This window comes from Bombus bifarius, unplaced genomic scaffold, assembly GCF_011952205.1.
Source record: "Bombus bifarius isolate JDL3187 unplaced genomic scaffold, Bbif_JDL3187 scf7180000008288, whole genome shotgun sequence".
NCBI lineage: Eukaryota > Metazoa > Arthropoda > Insecta > Hymenoptera > Apidae > Bombus > Bombus bifarius.
In genome coordinates, this window is record NW_022884571.1 from 1,347,073 (window position 1) to 1,364,970 (window position 17,898).

Sequence of the window (17,898 nt, forward strand, 5' to 3'; positions counted from 1 at the left end):
TTGTCGTATTATAATTTATAAAACTTCGTCCGTTTAATATTTCAGTTGCATAAAATATTTAACGGTAAATACCGAAAACTCAATTACAATGGAATGCTTAAAATAATGCTATTAAAGCAACTATAACTCATAGAATTTTATCTTTATCATTATAGTAAATAAGAGTTTACTATATACATGTAAATTTATTATCAAAATATATTCTTTTTGTGGAATCATTAAATTTTTACCGCTGTAAACATACTTAAATGTATTATACGCATTCTTGTTATTCACCTATCTTTTTTTGCAAATACAGTATGTTTCTTCATGTAACATATCATTTCCTCCATTGACAGTAATTTTGATCTCTACATGCCTTGTCAATTATTTAGTCTTTGAATTTTGTTGCTTGTCTTATTTGGTGTTTGAGATTTCAATAATAATGAATTTCACATGCAAAGGCCTGCATACACTAAGATATCATGCATTTCAAATTCATTAAAAGTCGATTATAAGCAGACATCTTTCCAAGAAGTCTGACATTTTATTAGAAATAGACGAACCAAAGTGCATCTTCATCTCAGATCTGATCAATACCACGTTACTTGTTTCACGTGGAATTTATTCTGACCTATGGCTTAGATGTCTCTTTCACCTGTTCCACGGGTTTTGTGTCTTCAGCCAAAAGAGCATTTAAGTCTACATCTTGAAAACTTACAGAATGTTGGCTAGAACCTAAAATTATAAGCATAACACATACATTAAAAACTATAAAAAGATATTACGATTACATGATCATAATGTAAATCTGTATACCTGCATGTGCAAGGAAAAGGTCTTTCAAAAATCCTAATTCTTTTGTAAGCATCTTAATTTTTTCCTCAAGTAATTCATTCTCTGTTTTTAACTGATTTACACGTTCTAACGTTTGTTGTGTACGTAATTTACTTTTAACTCTAGAACGTTTTACAGCCTAAAAAAGTATTAGAATATTAAATAAATATATAAATGTTTTCAATATAGTTTCTAGAAAATAATTAATTGCTTTCATTTACTTGATTATTTCTGTCTCTGCGCCGTCGATAATCTTCATCATCTTCTTCTTCAGAAATTTGTCTTTTTTTCTTATTTCCAGATGTGTTATTTTCTTTATTTTTGGGTGCCATCTACAATTCATTTTAAAAGATGTATTCAATTTAAAAACTTTCATGAATGCTACTTTTAAGTGCTTTAAATATATTGTTAAATTTGTAAATAAAATATCGCGTTGTTACTTATTCAATTACTTTTTGTTAAATATTTAAGTAGTAAGCTCAAATAATATATGTATATAATGTATTTATGTACAATCATAAATCCATAACAGACAATACGTCACATCATGTAAGTTAGAGTCAGTGTTTTTAGAACATATAGTCTATTTTAAACGATTAGAGTACGTAAGTACTTACTCTAAGGCAAACTCATATGACGAAAGATGTCGCGTTACGTACATGTGAAATTTTACTTACTTTTTATATTCCATACAAATACTCTAAATTCTTGGTTTCGTATCACCATAAAAGCTGCACAATTGAGACTTTTGTTGCTAATAATTTATCATGCGTGTCACGGTAAAACACAGTTTCGATACGTCATGTTGATGATGCAATGCTACTTAAAAGAAGCTTACAGGCACGTAAAGGAACACAGACTGCCCTCTATCGGTACATTTCTATGCTAAATATAATAGTTTTGAAAAAATGTAACCTCCTTCATCGATTATCTTTTATTATTAAAAATTTTGCATATGTTGTGGCTGCATTTTACTTTACTTTTATAACAATTAATATATACATAGGTTTTCATCTTCCTTATTATTATTATATTTTTTCTTACTATTATTATTTTTTTTCTTATTATTATTATTTTCTCTTATTATTATTATTCATTCACTCTCAGAACCACTTTCACCACTGCCACTACCGGATTCGCTATCACTGCCACTAGCTGATCGAGATCGAGATGGAGATCTCGACTTCGATCTAGATTTTGAACTTGATGGTGAACCAGATCGAGATTTAGCTGGAGATCCAGATCGAGATTTAGTTGGAGATCCAGAACGAGATTTAGCCGGTGATCCGGATCGTGACCTTGAAGGTGACTTTGATTGGGATCTTGATTTAGAAGAGTTTCTGGATTGAGGAGTACCAGATCTTGACCTGGACTTACTGTGCGACCTAGGAGACTGGGATTCAGAAGGTGAACGCGAAGCAGATCTAGACTTTGATGGTGATGCCGAACGAGATTTTGATCTAGAACGAGATTTCGAACGAGAGCGGGATTTTTTACTAGATGCTCGGGATGATGCTTTTGATGATGCTCGGGAAGATGCTCTTGACGATGCTCTAGATTCGGCTTCATTTTCAGAACCTTCTAAAATAACAATAGATCATAAAATTATTTTAAAAATATGCATAATACATAGCTAATAGAATTTTATGTAATATTAACGACCTCTATCTTCTACTTTCTCAGCTTCTTGTTGAGGTTCTTCCTCTTCCTCTTCCTCCTCCTCTTCTTCATCTTCATCTTCTTCTCCTGGTGGTTCCAACTGTTTCTCCCTATACCTTTGCATTTTGAATTCATTAGCATTAAGTGGTCGGTGTCTTACTATTAATCTTGTGTTATTTGGTTGTTGTCCAACTTTTTGACGACGTTTACTAAGTCGTACTCTCGTTTCCAATTCATTATAATACACCTACATAACACAGATAGATAATGATAAAATACATACATCTCACATAATTAATGTAAAACATACATTTTAATGTAATTTTAATATAAAACATACCCCATCTTGTCTTATGACAAGGAAATAATTTTCCTCGTATCCTTTTGAAGCTTTACTCTTGACATTCCAATTATATTCTCTAGCCATCTTATACTCGTACTCATCATCATCTGCATAGTCAATACCAGCTGCAAAATCTCTTCTACGTTTTTCTAATGTCTCTTCTAAAGGTAAGAAGTATGCCACAAATTGTTCACCGCTTTCATCCATTACACCCCTAAAATAATAACTCTGTTATAATATTTTGTAAAATGTTATAACTCAAGTATTGGCTATAGTTTACTGTACTAATGAACTAAAAAAAAGTATGAATTTACCGAATCATAGCTTGCGACATTTCTTCAATTTGAGCTGGCACAGAACGTCCAGTTGGTGCTGGATCTGAATCAAATATAACTTGTGCGCAAGGATATTTCCATAGCTGAAAAAGATTCATTGAAAAATAATAAAAGAATTAAAATACATACTTATATCCTATAAAAGTATTTAAAATACCTTGAAATCTGGAAATACTGGCAAAATTTCTACAGGTACTACATTTGGCTTACTGTAGTGTCTTTCAATGGACTTTTTATTGTCTTCAAATGTTTTTTCTATTGCTTTTATTTGACTTTCACGATCCATATATAATGTTTCTTCCTATAAATGCAAATATAACACAATTTTATGCATGTGAGGAAAATTTTAGTACAAATAAAATATATAAATATCAAGACTCACTTTGAAATTTTTCTTAATACTATAACCAACTTTAGCTTCAACTTTATCCACAGTTTGTGGTTGAAATCTAGTTTGTTCTGTAGAAATGTATTCAGTACGTCGAAGCCAAGACACACTTCTAGCATGATGTCTAGATCTTTTAGAATCTTGTGGAGTAAGAACATCTTCTTCCAAAAGTTTTTCGTCAGCAGGATCTAATTGAGCATTCACATCTCCAGCATATGTATCTTTATTTATAAGATCAATCTCTACACCTAAATCATGTTCTGTCAATACTTCATATTTATAATTACGTTCCAGTGAAGTTGGATTATATTGAATAAACCTACGAATATTAATTAATTATACATTATTTAAACTACTAGTGACATTTAAATATCTGACCTTACCGAGTGGATGCAAAAGGATATGTAATAAATTTAGGATCAAATGGTATATCAGGCAATGTATTGCAATATTTAACTCTACATATTAACTCAGATCTGAAATAAAAATAACAAAAGAGTATAAAATATCACTGTTATAAAAACCATAGGTTATAATCAAATCTCTTACCTTTTCTCTGCTGGTCTAGTCGTACGTTTGTCTCGTTCAGCTGTATTGCCATTAGTTTGAATTGTAGGAGCCATATTATATTGGCAAACGACATTTAACAGATTTTAGACATTACAAAACTCCTAATTCCGAAACGAGAACTACACTTTGTATACTAAAAACAGTTTATCCGACGCCACGTAGTTATACCTCATACTAGATAGGAAATGAGTACTTATGCCTGTATTTCTAGTTTCACAATACACGTGCTGCACCATGCGGCTAAGTGCTGAGTTTAATCGAGATCAGCACATATAAACACCTATAAAACTAGGGCTGTTTGACTGGAACTTAGTATACATAAGAACCTATGTATTTAACACATTGTTGACCGGCAATTTTACTGAGAATTTATCTCATGTCACCGGCTATTATTTCATAATTGGATGTGGAAGTAAAACAATATAGATAAACTTTAATAAATTTTATTTATTATTCAACTTTTACTATTTCTTTTTCGTATGATAAGCAGTGTAACAATTACCTACGTGTAATGGTACACACAACAGCTTTTGCAAATATATCTAGTTTCGTTGCATTTTCCTTTTGAAGAGCACACCTCTACACGCTCTAGTCAGATTTGTTTTTCTGCCAGTGACTATTTTTTCTATGATGTGGTCTCTTAGTTGTCCGGAACGCTAGGGGTAATGCCCCCCCCCTACCGCCAAAGTCAGGGAATTGTTAAAACTGGCTGGAACAAGAGGACGCAGGAAGGGGATGCAACGGAAGATAATTCATAAGAGGTTCCTGGAGCGCTCCTGTCATACGAGTAGGATGGTCATCGTGGAGTTTTAGTCGGTAAGAGTCCGACACTACTCTGCTGTTACCGATTATTAGTAGCAGCGGAGTGTCCATGAGGATTTCTCCACGCGCAAAAAAAGAGCTACTTCCAGTAGAAATTTTTTGTATCTTGTTTTATTTTCTGGCAGATGGGTATAATACATTTTATATGCATTGAACAAGGTACAGTTTATCAGAAAAAGAAAATATTTTGGACCACTTTAAAGATTTTCGTAAAATACTATTGTTCGCCAAATACTGATCTGCACGATCTACCCCTTTCATGTGCTTATTGTATTATAATATGCACGTAGGGTTAATGATATTTTGACGGCTTAATATCAGATTCACTATTTTCTCGTACAGTATCATTTTCCAAGTCACCACAATTTGATTCACAATCACTCGGACAATCAGTTAAAACATCCGCATATAATTCATTGAAAGATTCTTCATTGATACGTTCCGTCATCGCTGAAATTTCTTTTACAACGAAGGACACAACTTGACGAGTCTTATAAGCGAGAGACACAACTTGAGATATTGTTACGACACTCAACTAACTAGCAACCAGTCAGGCACAACTAATCGGTTGGTATCGTGAGCCTTGAACGTTATTAGCGTCCAAGGTGGAGGATTATAATAAATGTACAGAGCGAGGTTTAGGTCACCTTATTTATTCCACTCAATACTCTGAATACAACTGTCTTTAAGTTCACTGGGTTCCACTTAATACTCTGAATACAACTGTCATTAGTTCACTGGCTATCCTGTTAAATATAATGGTCACTGACTGAATACGGTCATATGTTGATTCTTAGAATACTGGTGCAAGAGTGACTCTTGGTGATGTTGCTGTCGTAGAGGAAAGTTCGTGGTGGATGTGCCTCAAGTCTGTTCCTAACTGATCATTGGATAAAGACGTATGTTTGAGGATGGGCTGGCCGCCTTCATGAAGGTTCGCGCGCAAGTGACCTTACACTTGGTGGAAAAACCCGCGTTTCCGGTCTTTCTGAGATGTACCATAAAATAAAGAAGTTACGTGCCTTATGGGGTTTTCCGTGGGATCCTAAAGTACCTTGATTGTACAATAGGCCCACTGTTTATGATGGGTCCGCACTAGGGTAGCGTAGACCCTTGACGGTCGTCCTCTCCGAGGATCGCATCTGGTTCACATAAAGCGTCGCTGTAATTACCAGGCGGCCACTCCAAATCCCGAACAGGTATGCTGACCAACAATTGTACTGTATGATCTCCAACAGCGCACTGAGAAAACGACGTTGATGCGAAAACAAAGCGCATCACGAGTTTACTCGTGGCCGGTCGGCAACGTTTGGGCATGAAAACACAAGTTAACTCGTGACCGGTCAACAATGTGTTAAGCTTAAAGTTAGGGATCTGCACTGTTTGATTGCTTACTAACATAGATAAGAACGTATTTAATTTCATGCTAGAAAAACCTATTTAATTGCACAATTTTACGGAAAAGTTCATATCTACTATTCTATCTAAGATAAACAAGTATAAGAATGACAGTCGCGCGATGATGAAACTAATTGTAAGTTAGCTAAAAAAGAGAAATGTACTATCTACTATATTTTTGAACGATGACACATATAAAGCAGGGTTGGAAATAGTACAAAGGCATGAAGGACCGGAGGGTGGTCACCTGTTCCTGCGAGCAGGTAGTGCTCCGGAAAAAGGCAGCCGATCTAGAAAGGGAGCGCAGCTCTCATGGAGAGGTGGAGGACACGGGCGCCGTGGCCGATAGGTCCTAGGCGCTGGGGATAAGGGCCAGCGCCGCGGAGCTGCCACCTGTCTGATTGGGAACCCCTTTCCCAAAGTCCGGGATGGCCATCGTAGAGGTTTTAACCGGTAAAAATTAAGCACTACCCTACGTTCTCTGAGGAAAGAACCTACCTATAAAGATTCCTTCCACGTAAAAAAAAGGCTAAAAGTATCAAACTTTAAGAACGCAAAACTTTTGAACCAATGGTTTTCTAGATTAGAAACCTATATATGTCGTCTCTATTTATCTCTATTTATATGAGTACTATCAAAAAGACATGTATCACATTTTACAACAATAAATGACCTCATATGCAAACACCATCGTACTAAGGAAAAAGAATATGTGATTTTATACTACGATGACAAAATATTCATGCCAATACAATTAACGTACCAAGTGCCATGGATTAATGTTAAATCTAAATGGTGTATCGAGAAATATTAAAATTATTGCATCATTCCAGTAATCCATAATCGTTTGAAAGGGAATATTCTCTTTTCTTCGCCAAAAAAAATATAGTAAACGATTAATTTCTCTTGCTTAGGTAACTTACAATTGCTTTCATTATTACGCGATTTTATCATTCTCATGCTTGTCCATCTTGGATAGAAAAATAATCTTGGATAACCGTACAATTAAATAGGTTCTTGTAGCATGGTATTCAATAAGTTCTTGTGTATGCCAAAGTACAACCAAACAGGGCAGATCCCTAATTTTATAGGTTCTTGTATATACTAGCGTCAGTTAAACTCAGCACTTGACCGCATGGTGCAGCACTAGTTCGGGAACAACCAAAAGCGTGAGCGCTCTCATTTTCTCTCTGCTCATAATCATAATACATATTCAAATTCGGAAAGCGATTCTTTTTTGATTTCAGAAATATTTAAAAAGTAGACTATTTAAATATTTATATATACGTAATATCTAACAACTATATTTATCATGTAACATAATTATGTATATTATCATTATACATGTATTATATATATGTATTTCATTTATCATACCAGATTATTAGTTTCATTCACCAAATTTTTGAAATGCCATTTTGATTTTGGTGATTCTATAAAACATAATAAAATGCATATTTTTATGTCGAAATTATAAAAGGTACCATACATAGTATAAATTTCAGGATTTTGCTAATTTTAGTACGCAGGCGTTTATTCAACCGAAGTATTGATTTAAATGCGCAATATCATATAACGATAGTCCCATTTAGAAATGCGAACACTGCTGTTTGTAACTTGACATAGTGCTATTACGAAGAACGTATTGTTCTAGAATCTGTCACGCTGAGAGAAAAGGTGTATAACAAAAAGGAGATTAGAAAACATGGTTGGACCAAATATTTCTTTGTGACTAACCGTTCCAGAAGGTGGAACATCCTCTGTACAGGGTACATCTTTTAGGACACCTTCAGAACACGAACGTGTAAATCCGGAACTCGCAACGTTTTGCAAAGTAAGCTTTGATTAAAGTTTTTTCATATAAACCATATCGTACATGCAATAATGGAAGAATTGGAACTTTGTGGAATATAAAAAAATAATGTGATACATATTAAGGCTTAAAAAAAAAATTAAAACTTTAAATTATATTTTTAAATTGCAATTTTTAAAATTCCAAATTTAAATTTAAGTGTTTTGATTGGGATTATACATTTCTTCATTTTATATAATAAATTGAACATTTTTAAATTTCAAATTCTACTTAATAATAAAAATTAATGTTAATTTTAGGTATATCCTGTGAGCCCTGTAACAGGGCCAGGTGCAGCGAGATCCGTATGGGAATTAAGTCCAGATCCCGACATGGTCGGGCATCTACCAAATACTCCAATTTCTAACACTACTCATCACAGTCATGAACCACCTAAAGGCACTGAATTAAGATCTAGAAATGGCCCTGATGATAATATTTATGCCGATGAAACTGCACCAGGTCAAACTCCATCTGATGAAACAAAACAAATATTTGAACTTCTTAGAGCTGGGTATCTGCAGTACACACTATTAGTTTTATAAATATAATGTTATTTGTGCGAATAAATGCAAGGATGATCAAAATAAATAAAAAGTTCTTTTAGTGAGATTGGGGCAGTCGATGAATTGGTAGAAAAAAATGGTTTAAGTGTATTAAGTGCAAGAGACGAATGGGGATATACTCCTGCCCACTGGGCTGCTCTGGATGGAAATATTGAAGTAAGCTTTTGTAAATTAATTTTATTCAAAAAGAATAAATTTCTTTTTCTTTAACTACTATATTTATTGTCATATTACAGGTAATGAGATATTTAATAGAACGAAATGGACCAGTTGATCTTTCTTGTCTTGGAACTCAAGGACCAAGACCGATACATTGGGCTTGTCGAAAAGGTCATAGTGCAATAGTTCAGCTATTGTTAAAGGTATTAAAATGAAATAAACAGTTTCATAGCTTATTATTTATTTATCTACATTTAAATTGTTTTCATTTGATTTCAGGCTGGAGTTGCTGTTAATGCAGCGGATTTTAAAGGTTTAACACCACTCATGACTGCTTGTATGTTTGGAAAATTTGCAACAGCAGCATTTTTGTTAGGATCTGGTGCACTAGGACATTTAACAGATATAAATGGAGATACTGCACTTCATTGGGCTGCATATAAAGGTCATGCAGAATTAATAAGATTACTTATGTATAGTGGAGTAGATTTGCAAAAACCAGATTACTTTGGATCCACTCCACTACACTTAGCGTGTCTTTCTAGAAATGTCAGTTGTGTAAAAATATTATGTGAAAAAAGCAAGATTGAACTAGAACCTCGTGATAAAAATGGTAAAACACCATTACAATTGGCAAAAAGTCACAGACATTCAGAAATTGTAAGAATACTACAAGCTGAACAGAAACGACGAGCTAGATGGATTCCGCCGATTAACGAACTGTGGTTTGTAATTTCCTTTTGTAAAGTGTTTTGCAGAAAATGTTATCAATTGAGATATTTATTCTTGCTTCTCCTTTAAGGGCATTATTATTTGGTGGAGCTGGAAACAGTAAAGGTCCTATATTATTATTTATGATATCCGTCCTTTTATGGGGATATCCAATGTATTTATTAAAATGTATTCCATTAACATGGAATCTTTTACGTGGTAGTCACTATTGTTTTATTTATTGGAACATTGTTATGTGGATCTCATGGATTGTAGCAAATAGAAGAGATCCTGGTTATGTACCCCAGAATAGTGAAACCTATTATAGAGCAATTAAACAAGTATTCTATAATTCTATGATATATTATAAAATATTATATAGCCATTTTACATAAAACGATTTTTATTTTCAGATTCCATATTTTGATAAATGGAAAAAAAGAAATGTTGTATTGTCACGTTTGTGTCATAGCTGTAGGTGTTTTAGGCCTTTAAGAGCTAAGCATTGCAGAATCTGCAACAGATGTGTTACATATTTTGATCATCACTGCCCGTTTATATATAACTGTGTAGGTTTGAGAAACAGGTAATGTCTAATACAATTTATATTTAATCATAGAAAATTATAATTCAATATTTTCTATAATTAACCCATTAATTATTATTACAGAATGTGGTTCTTTCTTTTTGTTATGTGTGTAGCAATAAATTGTTCATTCACTATTTATTTTGCTTGCTATTGTATGGCAATTGAAGGAATCCAATTATTATTTGTATTGGGTGTACTAGAAGCATTAGTATTCTGTGGGCTTGGATGGATTTTGACATGTACTTCAGTAAATATCAAAATTTATTCTGTTTTAACATCGAATGTCATACATAGTATCTATATTTTTAACGATTTCTTTTCTTTATACAGGTCTTACATGCGTGTATGAATTTAACAACAAATGAAATGTTTAATTATAAACGGTACTCGTATTTACGAGACAAAAAAGGAAGATATTTGAATCCCTTTAGTAGAGGTCCTGTTCTCAACTTTATAGAATTCTTTTTATGTCCTCCAAATCATCAAACAAATGACCCACAAAACTACCAGATACTTTCAGAAGATATTATGTAAATAATGATAAATTGCAATTACTATATTTCAGTAATACTACACCTCTAAGAAATTGAAAATATTATTAACTAAGCAATTAACATTATGTCAACTGTCACATATGTACCTGCACATAATCTCGATGATTATTGCTTTTAATATTATAGCTTTTTACTCATGATATTAAATAAGAAATGATTCAATAAATAATTTATTAATTTATATTTATGAATTTTTTATACCTTAAACACTACATTTTCTCTCTAAATAAAGTTTCGTCATGATTGGAATAATTTAACTAAAAATTTATTAGAGGAATCATAATATTATATTTTTATCCTCTTATGATCATTAGATAAAAAAGATGGGATATATTATCATGTAAATATAAATTTGATATATACAAATAATTTTGAAAATGTTATATGTATATAATTTGTACATGTGAAATGTATCTTTGGTAAAATATACTGCATTTTTGTACCTAATTAAAGTATCAGTTTTGGTTTACATAATTAAAAATTTATGTATATAATTAAAAGTATTGTGTTGAAACAGCATTAATAAAAAATGCTAAGAATTAATTGTATGTATAAAAATTATAGTTTAGGATAGCTTATTATAGCTTGTTATAGCTTATAATTAGTTTTCTCTTTGACATATAAATATTTAAACATTACCTTGCCAATATATCTTATGTTAAATTATTATAACAATTATTGAACATGTATAAGACAAAATTCTTATTTTAATTCATAACAAAAATCATAATTTGATGGAGGATCGGGAATAGCAGGCGGATCTTGGGGAATATCAATTCCTTCCGTATCTAAAAGTCTTAGTTTAATGTCCATGGATAATAATGTCTCCAAATCATTTTCCGCCTCTTTACTGGTCATTCTACTACCTATAAATAAAACATGCTCTTTTTGGATTTGAAGAAATGTCAGTTAAAGGCGAGAATAACATTACAACATACCAAGTAAAGCATTAATGCCATCTGTCCAATAATCAAAAACTTGTTCATCAGGAGCAACGAAATCTAGGCTTGAGACTTCTACAGAATCTAAAATTAAAGAAAAAGCCAACTGATGCGTAGTTTTCCGTCGCTGCAAATCCTTCATATGGGGACAATCTCTACCAGTCAGTAAAGCACGAATTTCAACAACAGCTAATTTTGTAGGAAGTTCATCTATTGTTGGTACTGATTTTTCATCACAGTCACCATAATGGAATACTTTATGATTTGGTGAAAGTCGAACGTACCAGAACTTATCCTTTATTCTCTATATACATTATAATGTTCGTTAAAGCAACAAAAATATCGTTTCATTTAATATTTTATGAAATATATGACGACCAATACCTGTCCTCTAGCGCTATATTTCATAAATCTGGTGCCTTCTACTAAGAATCCTAAGCGTTGTTGTTGAATAAGTTCTAAGATTTCAGGTGTAATTTGTTCTCTGAGCTCAACTATGGGTCTTGCATGACTTTCCCACTCTTCCCTGCTAGTCCTTTCTTGTTGCCATAAATTAGTAATTGTCGAATATGTTAATTGTTGTAATTTATTTTTGAATTTATCCAATGCTGTAGGTTTACACTGAAGTGCTCTAGTAATTTGTTCTCTGACAACAGAAAATACTTTTACAAAATCTTCAGTGGTGGCTCTCATTTCTTTCCAAGTCTTATTTAAAAGGACTATGCATACACAATAGAACTCTTCAAATGGATGATCATGTGTAAAAAACATAGGATGATATGATTGTCCCTGTTCACTAGGTGCTTCTCCAATACGTAAAACCTAATCAAATCCAATGGAGAATTTAATTTATTTTAAGGGCTTATGTTAAGTTTTATGTAAGTACTTACTTCACAAAGTAATTTGACAAGCTCCACACTTGTTCTACCAAAAGGACATTCATGTTCATCTGCCCTGCAAGAGTTTTCTAAAACAACTTTAGTATAAGCTTCAGTATGATTACGTGCAAAATAAACCATACAGTCTAAAGCAAGCATGCCGGGTGGAGTTTCAGTAAAATCAAGAGCAGGATTAATATCATATTTGAAACCCAATTTTTTATAATCCTTAGCAAAAAGACCCTGTTTTCTAGCAGTAATATCTCCACCTACAGCTCCTTCAGTATCAAAAGCAATTCTTCGAAGTTCTTTAATCTTATCATGTGCATCTTGATCTTGTGGATCCATTTTTGTCATCATACGCTGTTCCCACAAACTTAACATAAGTGTTTGAAGTACATATAATTGGTGTGCCATTTCTGCACCAACCTATAATTAAATTTGATTGTATCATAAATTTATATGCATATACGGAGTACATGTAAAAAGGTCTTAATAAACGTGGATCCAAAAGCCACTAGTTTTGGAGTTACAAGATGTTAAGTGTATAAACCAATTGCTTTGTCAAATGAGTTAATACAACAAATTGAAAACTACTGTCAAGAAATAAGAGAAATGCTAGGAATCTTTTAACATATGCATGTGCCTATGAGAATATGTGGCAAAGTGAATGTTGAAATGAATGGGAGACATATGAAACATATGCTGTAAATGTCTTACTGACAAAAACACCTTCTAACTTTAGAAGCTAATGATTTTTGAACTGTTGTTTATTAAGATTTCTTTTTACTTGTTTTGATGAGTACTATATGTTCCTAAAGTATTTCCCTAACTTTTTGTACATCCTGTATAGTATGAAAAAAAGAAAGATTTTATACCTGACCAGTAGATTGTATGATATTCGTCAAAAATACATTTCTAACTTGTTTAGATTGAAGAGTTGCAGCAACAGCTCTACGTTTAGATAAATCAGCCTTAAGAAATAAGGCATTTATTAGAGCTATTGCATTTTGTTGTATTTGTGGACGAGCACTTTGTAAATGCATCACTAGATTAGGAAATGTAACTTCTTTTTCAACTTGTCCATATTTTCCTGATGAATTCAATACTATATTTTCAAGAATGCTAAGTGAAGCTTCAATAATACTAGTATCTTGAATTACAGCTTGATTGTTCACATAGCTTGCTACTTTATTAATAAAAGGTGTCTCTAGTATATCCCATGAAACAATTCCATGATCCATTAGCTCCACAAATGATTGAAGTGAATATGCAAGTGCATTTCCCTTATACTTTTCGCCTTCCACCTATGTATGTTATAAATTATAATAAAGTATAAAATAATATAACTAAACTAAAGAAACAAATTTGTAATACCTGTGATATAATTAAAGCTAATCCTTGCTTGTTAATAAATTCTAATGCAAATGTCATATCTGTGCTAAGAGTGCTCAATTTTTGCAAAGCAGTAATTTTTTCTTCCATAGTCCCATTATTGAGCTTGGTTAGAATATCACAGGCTGTTTTAGAGGGGGAAAATTCCAATCTCAAAATACTACCATTTTTTACTTCATTACGATTTTTTTCTGTGATATAATTTTGATTGTTACTCTCCGAAAATTGTAATGAATATGATTCAGGATCAGAAAGACCCCACCCATTACACAATTCCTAATAAAAATAAAATATATAATTCTCATTTTACATAAGCCTTTATCTTATATACACTTAATTTTAGGCAAATTTTCTTAAAAAATATCAATAAAAACGTATACTAACAAAATTTCTATGTATGTTATATATAATAAATTATTAATTTTTAATTTGTAAGTACCTGAATAATAGCAGTAAGTGGATGTTTTTGATTAAATTCAATAAGTTGTGGTACTTGTTCCGTCATCTGAACAGCGATTTTTACGATATTTGTATCTTTCTGGACCGGCATTTTTATTGTTTGTGTATACATGAAGGACCAACGAAATCAGGAACACGTTTGACGTATCTCTTGTCATAATAACGTAACGGCCATCATGATAGTTTTATACTAAATCGCAAGGCGTCTGTCGGTCTCTCTCGTTCGCCCCACCATAAATCAAACGTATGTATATTCTATTTCTTAATGATTGGTGTCAGATTTTCTGCGCAAGTCTGGATATAATTATGAAAAGTTTATGACGGAGAACAGAAAGGAGAGATTTTGTATTTCTAACAATAGTGAGATATTGAATTGAAGGAATTTTAATAAAGTTTAGCATTAATGTAAAAATTTTCTAATCTTTATTTTTCTACATGCATTATTCGCATTGCATGATTTTACAAAATATCCTCTTTTTTATATTTACTCAAATTCAAAAATTCATGTACAATGTATTAAGATTAGTTACATAATAATTACATTTAACATGCAAATATAGCTTATAAGGTACAATGAATTATTTGCATTGCTAATTGTATTTTACAAAGCATAATGCAAAAGTTATTTGCTTTGTGCAATTCCCTAAGTTAGTTTTTTAATCTATGTAAATCTAACTAATCTATGTAATCTATGTAAATCTTTTATCACACGTATAACCTACATAATAATTATTAACAATTAATCAGTTTTTTGTCATTGTTCTATTAATCGGTACGAAGTTAAAAACAGCAAGAAGACATTAGAAAATATTTTACACTGAAACTCAAAGTTTCCAGTCCCATGGAATACATAATACACCATCACTCATAACAGAGTAATAATGTGTCACCCAAAGCATAACACCTTTCAATAAAGGAGCTAGAATGCTTTTATGCAATAATAGGCGTTCACAGCATTGTATCATCAAATCAGGAGTTATACTGTCATCCTTATTTAAAACAGTCAACCCCAATTCCTGGACTGTTTTGTCATGTAGTTCACGTTCTACATATTTTATGCTGCAAAAAGCAATATTTAGAATAATGAACTAATTTTTTATGCTAGATTACCACACGATCTTACTTATTGTAATGATGTAATCTTTTAGTGGCTTCTTCTAAATTATCAGTAATAAAGTTTACTAAAAGGAAACTTGGACATGAAGATGGAACTATAAACTGTCCAGTAGGAGAGAGCATTAAAGGACCTGCTTCACTGAAAATAAAATTTAATTTACTCACACTTCTTACGTATGCCCTAAATTTACAATATATTGTACTTACAAATAAATTAAGTCACTATTAAATATATATACTTATAAATGAACTGAAAGAAAATATATATTAGACGTTAAATAGGTAGACGTAAGTAATACTAACGCTTCAATTACGATTTCATAAGTAGATAAATCGGCTGGCCACATTTTCGGATAATTTCGTCGTCCTCGATAATCCGAGAGGGTTGTTGTAAGTTGTCGAAGTTGACGTTCATACTGGCTAACCATTACTTTTGGCATGAATTTCCTGCACATATAGAGTACCCTGAGCCTTACCGTCACTCAATTAATGTGTTGTATTACGCACCGTCGACCAACTTTAATGTCAAGAAGCACTTGTGAAACTGCCTTTTCGAAAGCTGGTAATCTAAATAATACCACATCATACTTCTGAATGTTCTTGATTAACTGTTAAAATAAATATTGATTTAGCAAAGTGAAATATATTATAAATGTTATATAAATTTAATAATTTATTCTTACATCAAGCCAATTGTGTCTAACTTCACCTGAATTTAACATAACATTTCCCTCTACACTTATGCCAGTATCATTAGCAAAGACAAGTGTCCTATTTTTGAGTACTTCCATTGGTTCAGGATGATGTTCAGCTAATGCCTTAAAAGCTAATAAACATCCCCTGTAATGAGCTATATTCCATCCACAGTCCCATATAATATTTTTCAAACCTAATTCAGAACATAATATCTTTTCTAACTTTTGTACTTCTTCTCTCATTGGTCTACATGCTTCTAACTTCACATGTACTTCATTAATGTGTTTATCTAAATATGCCCTATAAAATCATAATTAGCTTCAAGTTTTTATTATTTTAGTTACATAAATAAAAGATTAAAATAGACTTACTTAAGAGTATCAGGTTCTGAATTAATTTTTCTTTTCATTAAAATAGATGCATAAATAGGATCATCTTCTAGTTCTGAGAAATCTATATCTTCCCCAGCTCCTTTTCTTTGCCAATATCTTGACTTGTACTTTGTACTATCTGGTGGCTTTTGTTCTTCAATTTGATCTACAAACGTTGTTGGCAAATCACATGTCTTCAAGATAGAAAGTATAGTTTGTCTTAAATCCTTTTCTTTCAACTGTATCTGTACCAAAGTAAATTTTCCAGACTTGAGTTCCTTTTCATTTTTTGAGCGTAAATAAAATGGTAAAGTGGTAGGTCTTATTGGTCTTTGCTGTTGTAAACTTTCTATAATAGAACTTAGTTGTTTTAAAGAATTTTCATTTACTGTCTGAAACATTTAAAAAAGCAAAAATATTATATATTTAATACATTACCATTTTTAGTAGAAATTGAAAATTTTCATATAGTGTAAAGAATTTATTTATACATAAGTATTTATACATGCATACACGTGTATGCAGTAATTATTGCACTTCCTTTGTTCTATAAATAATTCTAACTATAATCAAATGAACTGTGTTGCCGACGTATAAACGATTTTAAATCGCTTACCTTCAAAATTTACTTTTTATAAGTTGTTCAACTTATTATATTAAAATATACTCACTCTTTGCGTGGGATATTGTCCAAAAAGATCGGGGTGAACGGTAAAATAAAAAGGTCGCAGTGCAGTGGATATTTCACCCGTACTTAAAGCTCTTACTGCATTTTTCCTACAAAAACTATAAGATGATTGTTAAATCGACTAAAATACTAAAAAAAATGATACCATTTAATTATATTTTGATGAATTTAATCAAGTAAACTTGTTTACCATCTTCCTAATGCACAATACATTTTTGCAGTTTCCTATACTGTCATTACACGTCCATATCATGTAAACGTTACGAGCTGAAATACGATAAATATCGCATTTACTATCCATCAAATTTACTAAACGTTCTACATTTGATAGATACAAATAATGAAGCTGACGCACATTAGCCGTGGAATATAATTTTTCAGATGTATAATCTACATAAAACCTACTGACCTACACTTCTTTACACTTTACATAACTATCTTTACATCGCATCAGTATGCAAACTCGATCAACATTGGACTTGAACCTCTTCTTTTTGTCTAACCAATGGTGGGATCTATATATGTATGTACAGATATGTATATATATACATATATGTATATACGAGCTGTACGCGATCAGTAAAAATAAAAA

General features: G+C 31.9%; 5 protein-coding genes across 12 annotated transcripts; 1 reads left to right on the top strand and 4 right to left on the bottom strand.

Annotated features, from left to right (window-relative positions):
- Positions 1-281: 281 nt before the first annotated feature.
- On the bottom strand, positions 282-1,680 carry LOC117212294 (CCAAT/enhancer-binding protein gamma). The gene is made up of 4 exons (XM_033456985.1): positions 1,494-1,680; positions 1,038-1,148; positions 799-955; positions 282-717 (listed from the first exon to the last, which is right to left on the bottom strand). Exons 2-4 carry the CDS (start codon positions 1,146-1,148, stop codon positions 614-616), a joined length of 372 nt encoding a protein of 123 aa, XP_033312876.1. The 5' UTR covers positions 1,494-1,680; the 3' UTR covers positions 282-613.
- Positions 1,681-1,855: 175 nt separating this feature from the next.
- LOC117212276 (RNA polymerase II-associated factor 1 homolog) lies at positions 1,856-4,314 on the bottom strand. Of its 2 annotated transcripts, none has more exons than XM_033456946.1 (8): positions 4,091-4,314; positions 3,925-4,017; positions 3,536-3,860; positions 3,311-3,454; positions 3,133-3,236; positions 2,816-3,032; positions 2,479-2,722; positions 1,856-2,394 (listed from the first exon to the last, which is right to left on the bottom strand). In XM_033456946.1, the coding sequence occupies exons 1-8, from the start codon at positions 4,162-4,164 to the stop codon at positions 1,910-1,912; spliced, it is 1,686 nt and encodes a 561-aa protein (XP_033312837.1). In that variant the 5' UTR covers positions 4,165-4,314; the 3' UTR covers positions 1,856-1,909. The 2 variants fall into 2 exon arrangements, with proteins under 2 accessions (XP_033312837.1, XP_033312836.1); XM_033456945.1 differs by having other exon boundaries at positions 1,858-2,397; positions 4,091-4,311.
- A 3,108-nt stretch (positions 4,315-7,422) lies between these two features.
- Positions 7,423-10,945, top strand: LOC117212277 (probable protein S-acyltransferase 23). Of its 3 annotated transcripts, none has more exons than XM_033456948.1 (10): positions 7,423-7,500; positions 7,986-8,165; positions 8,444-8,697; positions 8,782-8,905; positions 8,986-9,111; positions 9,188-9,633; positions 9,711-9,960; positions 10,033-10,205; positions 10,290-10,455; positions 10,539-10,945. In XM_033456948.1, the coding sequence occupies exons 3-10, from the start codon at positions 8,516-8,518 to the stop codon at positions 10,740-10,742; spliced, it is 1,671 nt and encodes a 556-aa protein (XP_033312839.1). In that variant the 5' UTR covers positions 7,423-7,500; positions 7,986-8,165; positions 8,444-8,515; the 3' UTR covers positions 10,743-10,945. The 3 variants fall into 3 exon arrangements, with proteins under 3 accessions (XP_033312839.1, XP_033312838.1, XP_033312840.1); XM_033456947.1 differs by lacking the exon at positions 7,423-7,500 and adding an exon at positions 7,515-7,591; XM_033456949.1 differs by lacking the exon at positions 7,423-7,500 and having other exon boundaries at positions 7,862-8,165; positions 8,791-8,905.
- A 183-nt stretch (positions 10,946-11,128) lies between these two features.
- Positions 11,129-14,547, bottom strand: LOC117212272 (engulfment and cell motility protein 1). Its single transcript, XM_033456936.1, has 7 exons — positions 14,416-14,547; positions 13,959-14,252; positions 13,460-13,888; positions 12,594-13,010; positions 12,088-12,525; positions 11,701-12,007; positions 11,129-11,628 (listed from the first exon to the last, which is right to left on the bottom strand). Exons 1-7 carry the CDS (start codon positions 14,545-14,547, stop codon positions 11,465-11,467), a joined length of 2,181 nt encoding a protein of 726 aa, XP_033312827.1. The 3' UTR covers positions 11,129-11,464.
- Positions 14,548-14,928: 381 nt separating this feature from the next.
- LOC117212279 (T-cell activation inhibitor, mitochondrial-like) lies at positions 14,929-17,851 on the bottom strand. Of its 5 annotated transcripts, none has more exons than XM_033456954.1 (9): positions 17,716-17,851; positions 17,497-17,573; positions 17,290-17,395; positions 16,619-17,010; positions 16,235-16,547; positions 16,059-16,159; positions 15,855-16,016; positions 15,559-15,690; positions 14,929-15,494 (listed from the first exon to the last, which is right to left on the bottom strand). In XM_033456954.1, the coding sequence occupies exons 2-9, from the start codon at positions 17,517-17,519 to the stop codon at positions 15,260-15,262; spliced, it is 1,464 nt and encodes a 487-aa protein (XP_033312845.1). In that variant the 5' UTR covers positions 17,520-17,573; positions 17,716-17,851; the 3' UTR covers positions 14,929-15,259. The 5 variants fall into 5 exon arrangements, with proteins under 5 accessions (XP_033312845.1, XP_033312841.1, XP_033312843.1 ...); XM_033456950.1 differs by having other exon boundaries at positions 17,290-17,404; XM_033456952.1 differs by having other exon boundaries at positions 17,662-17,785.
- Positions 17,852-17,898: the final 47 nt, after the last annotated feature.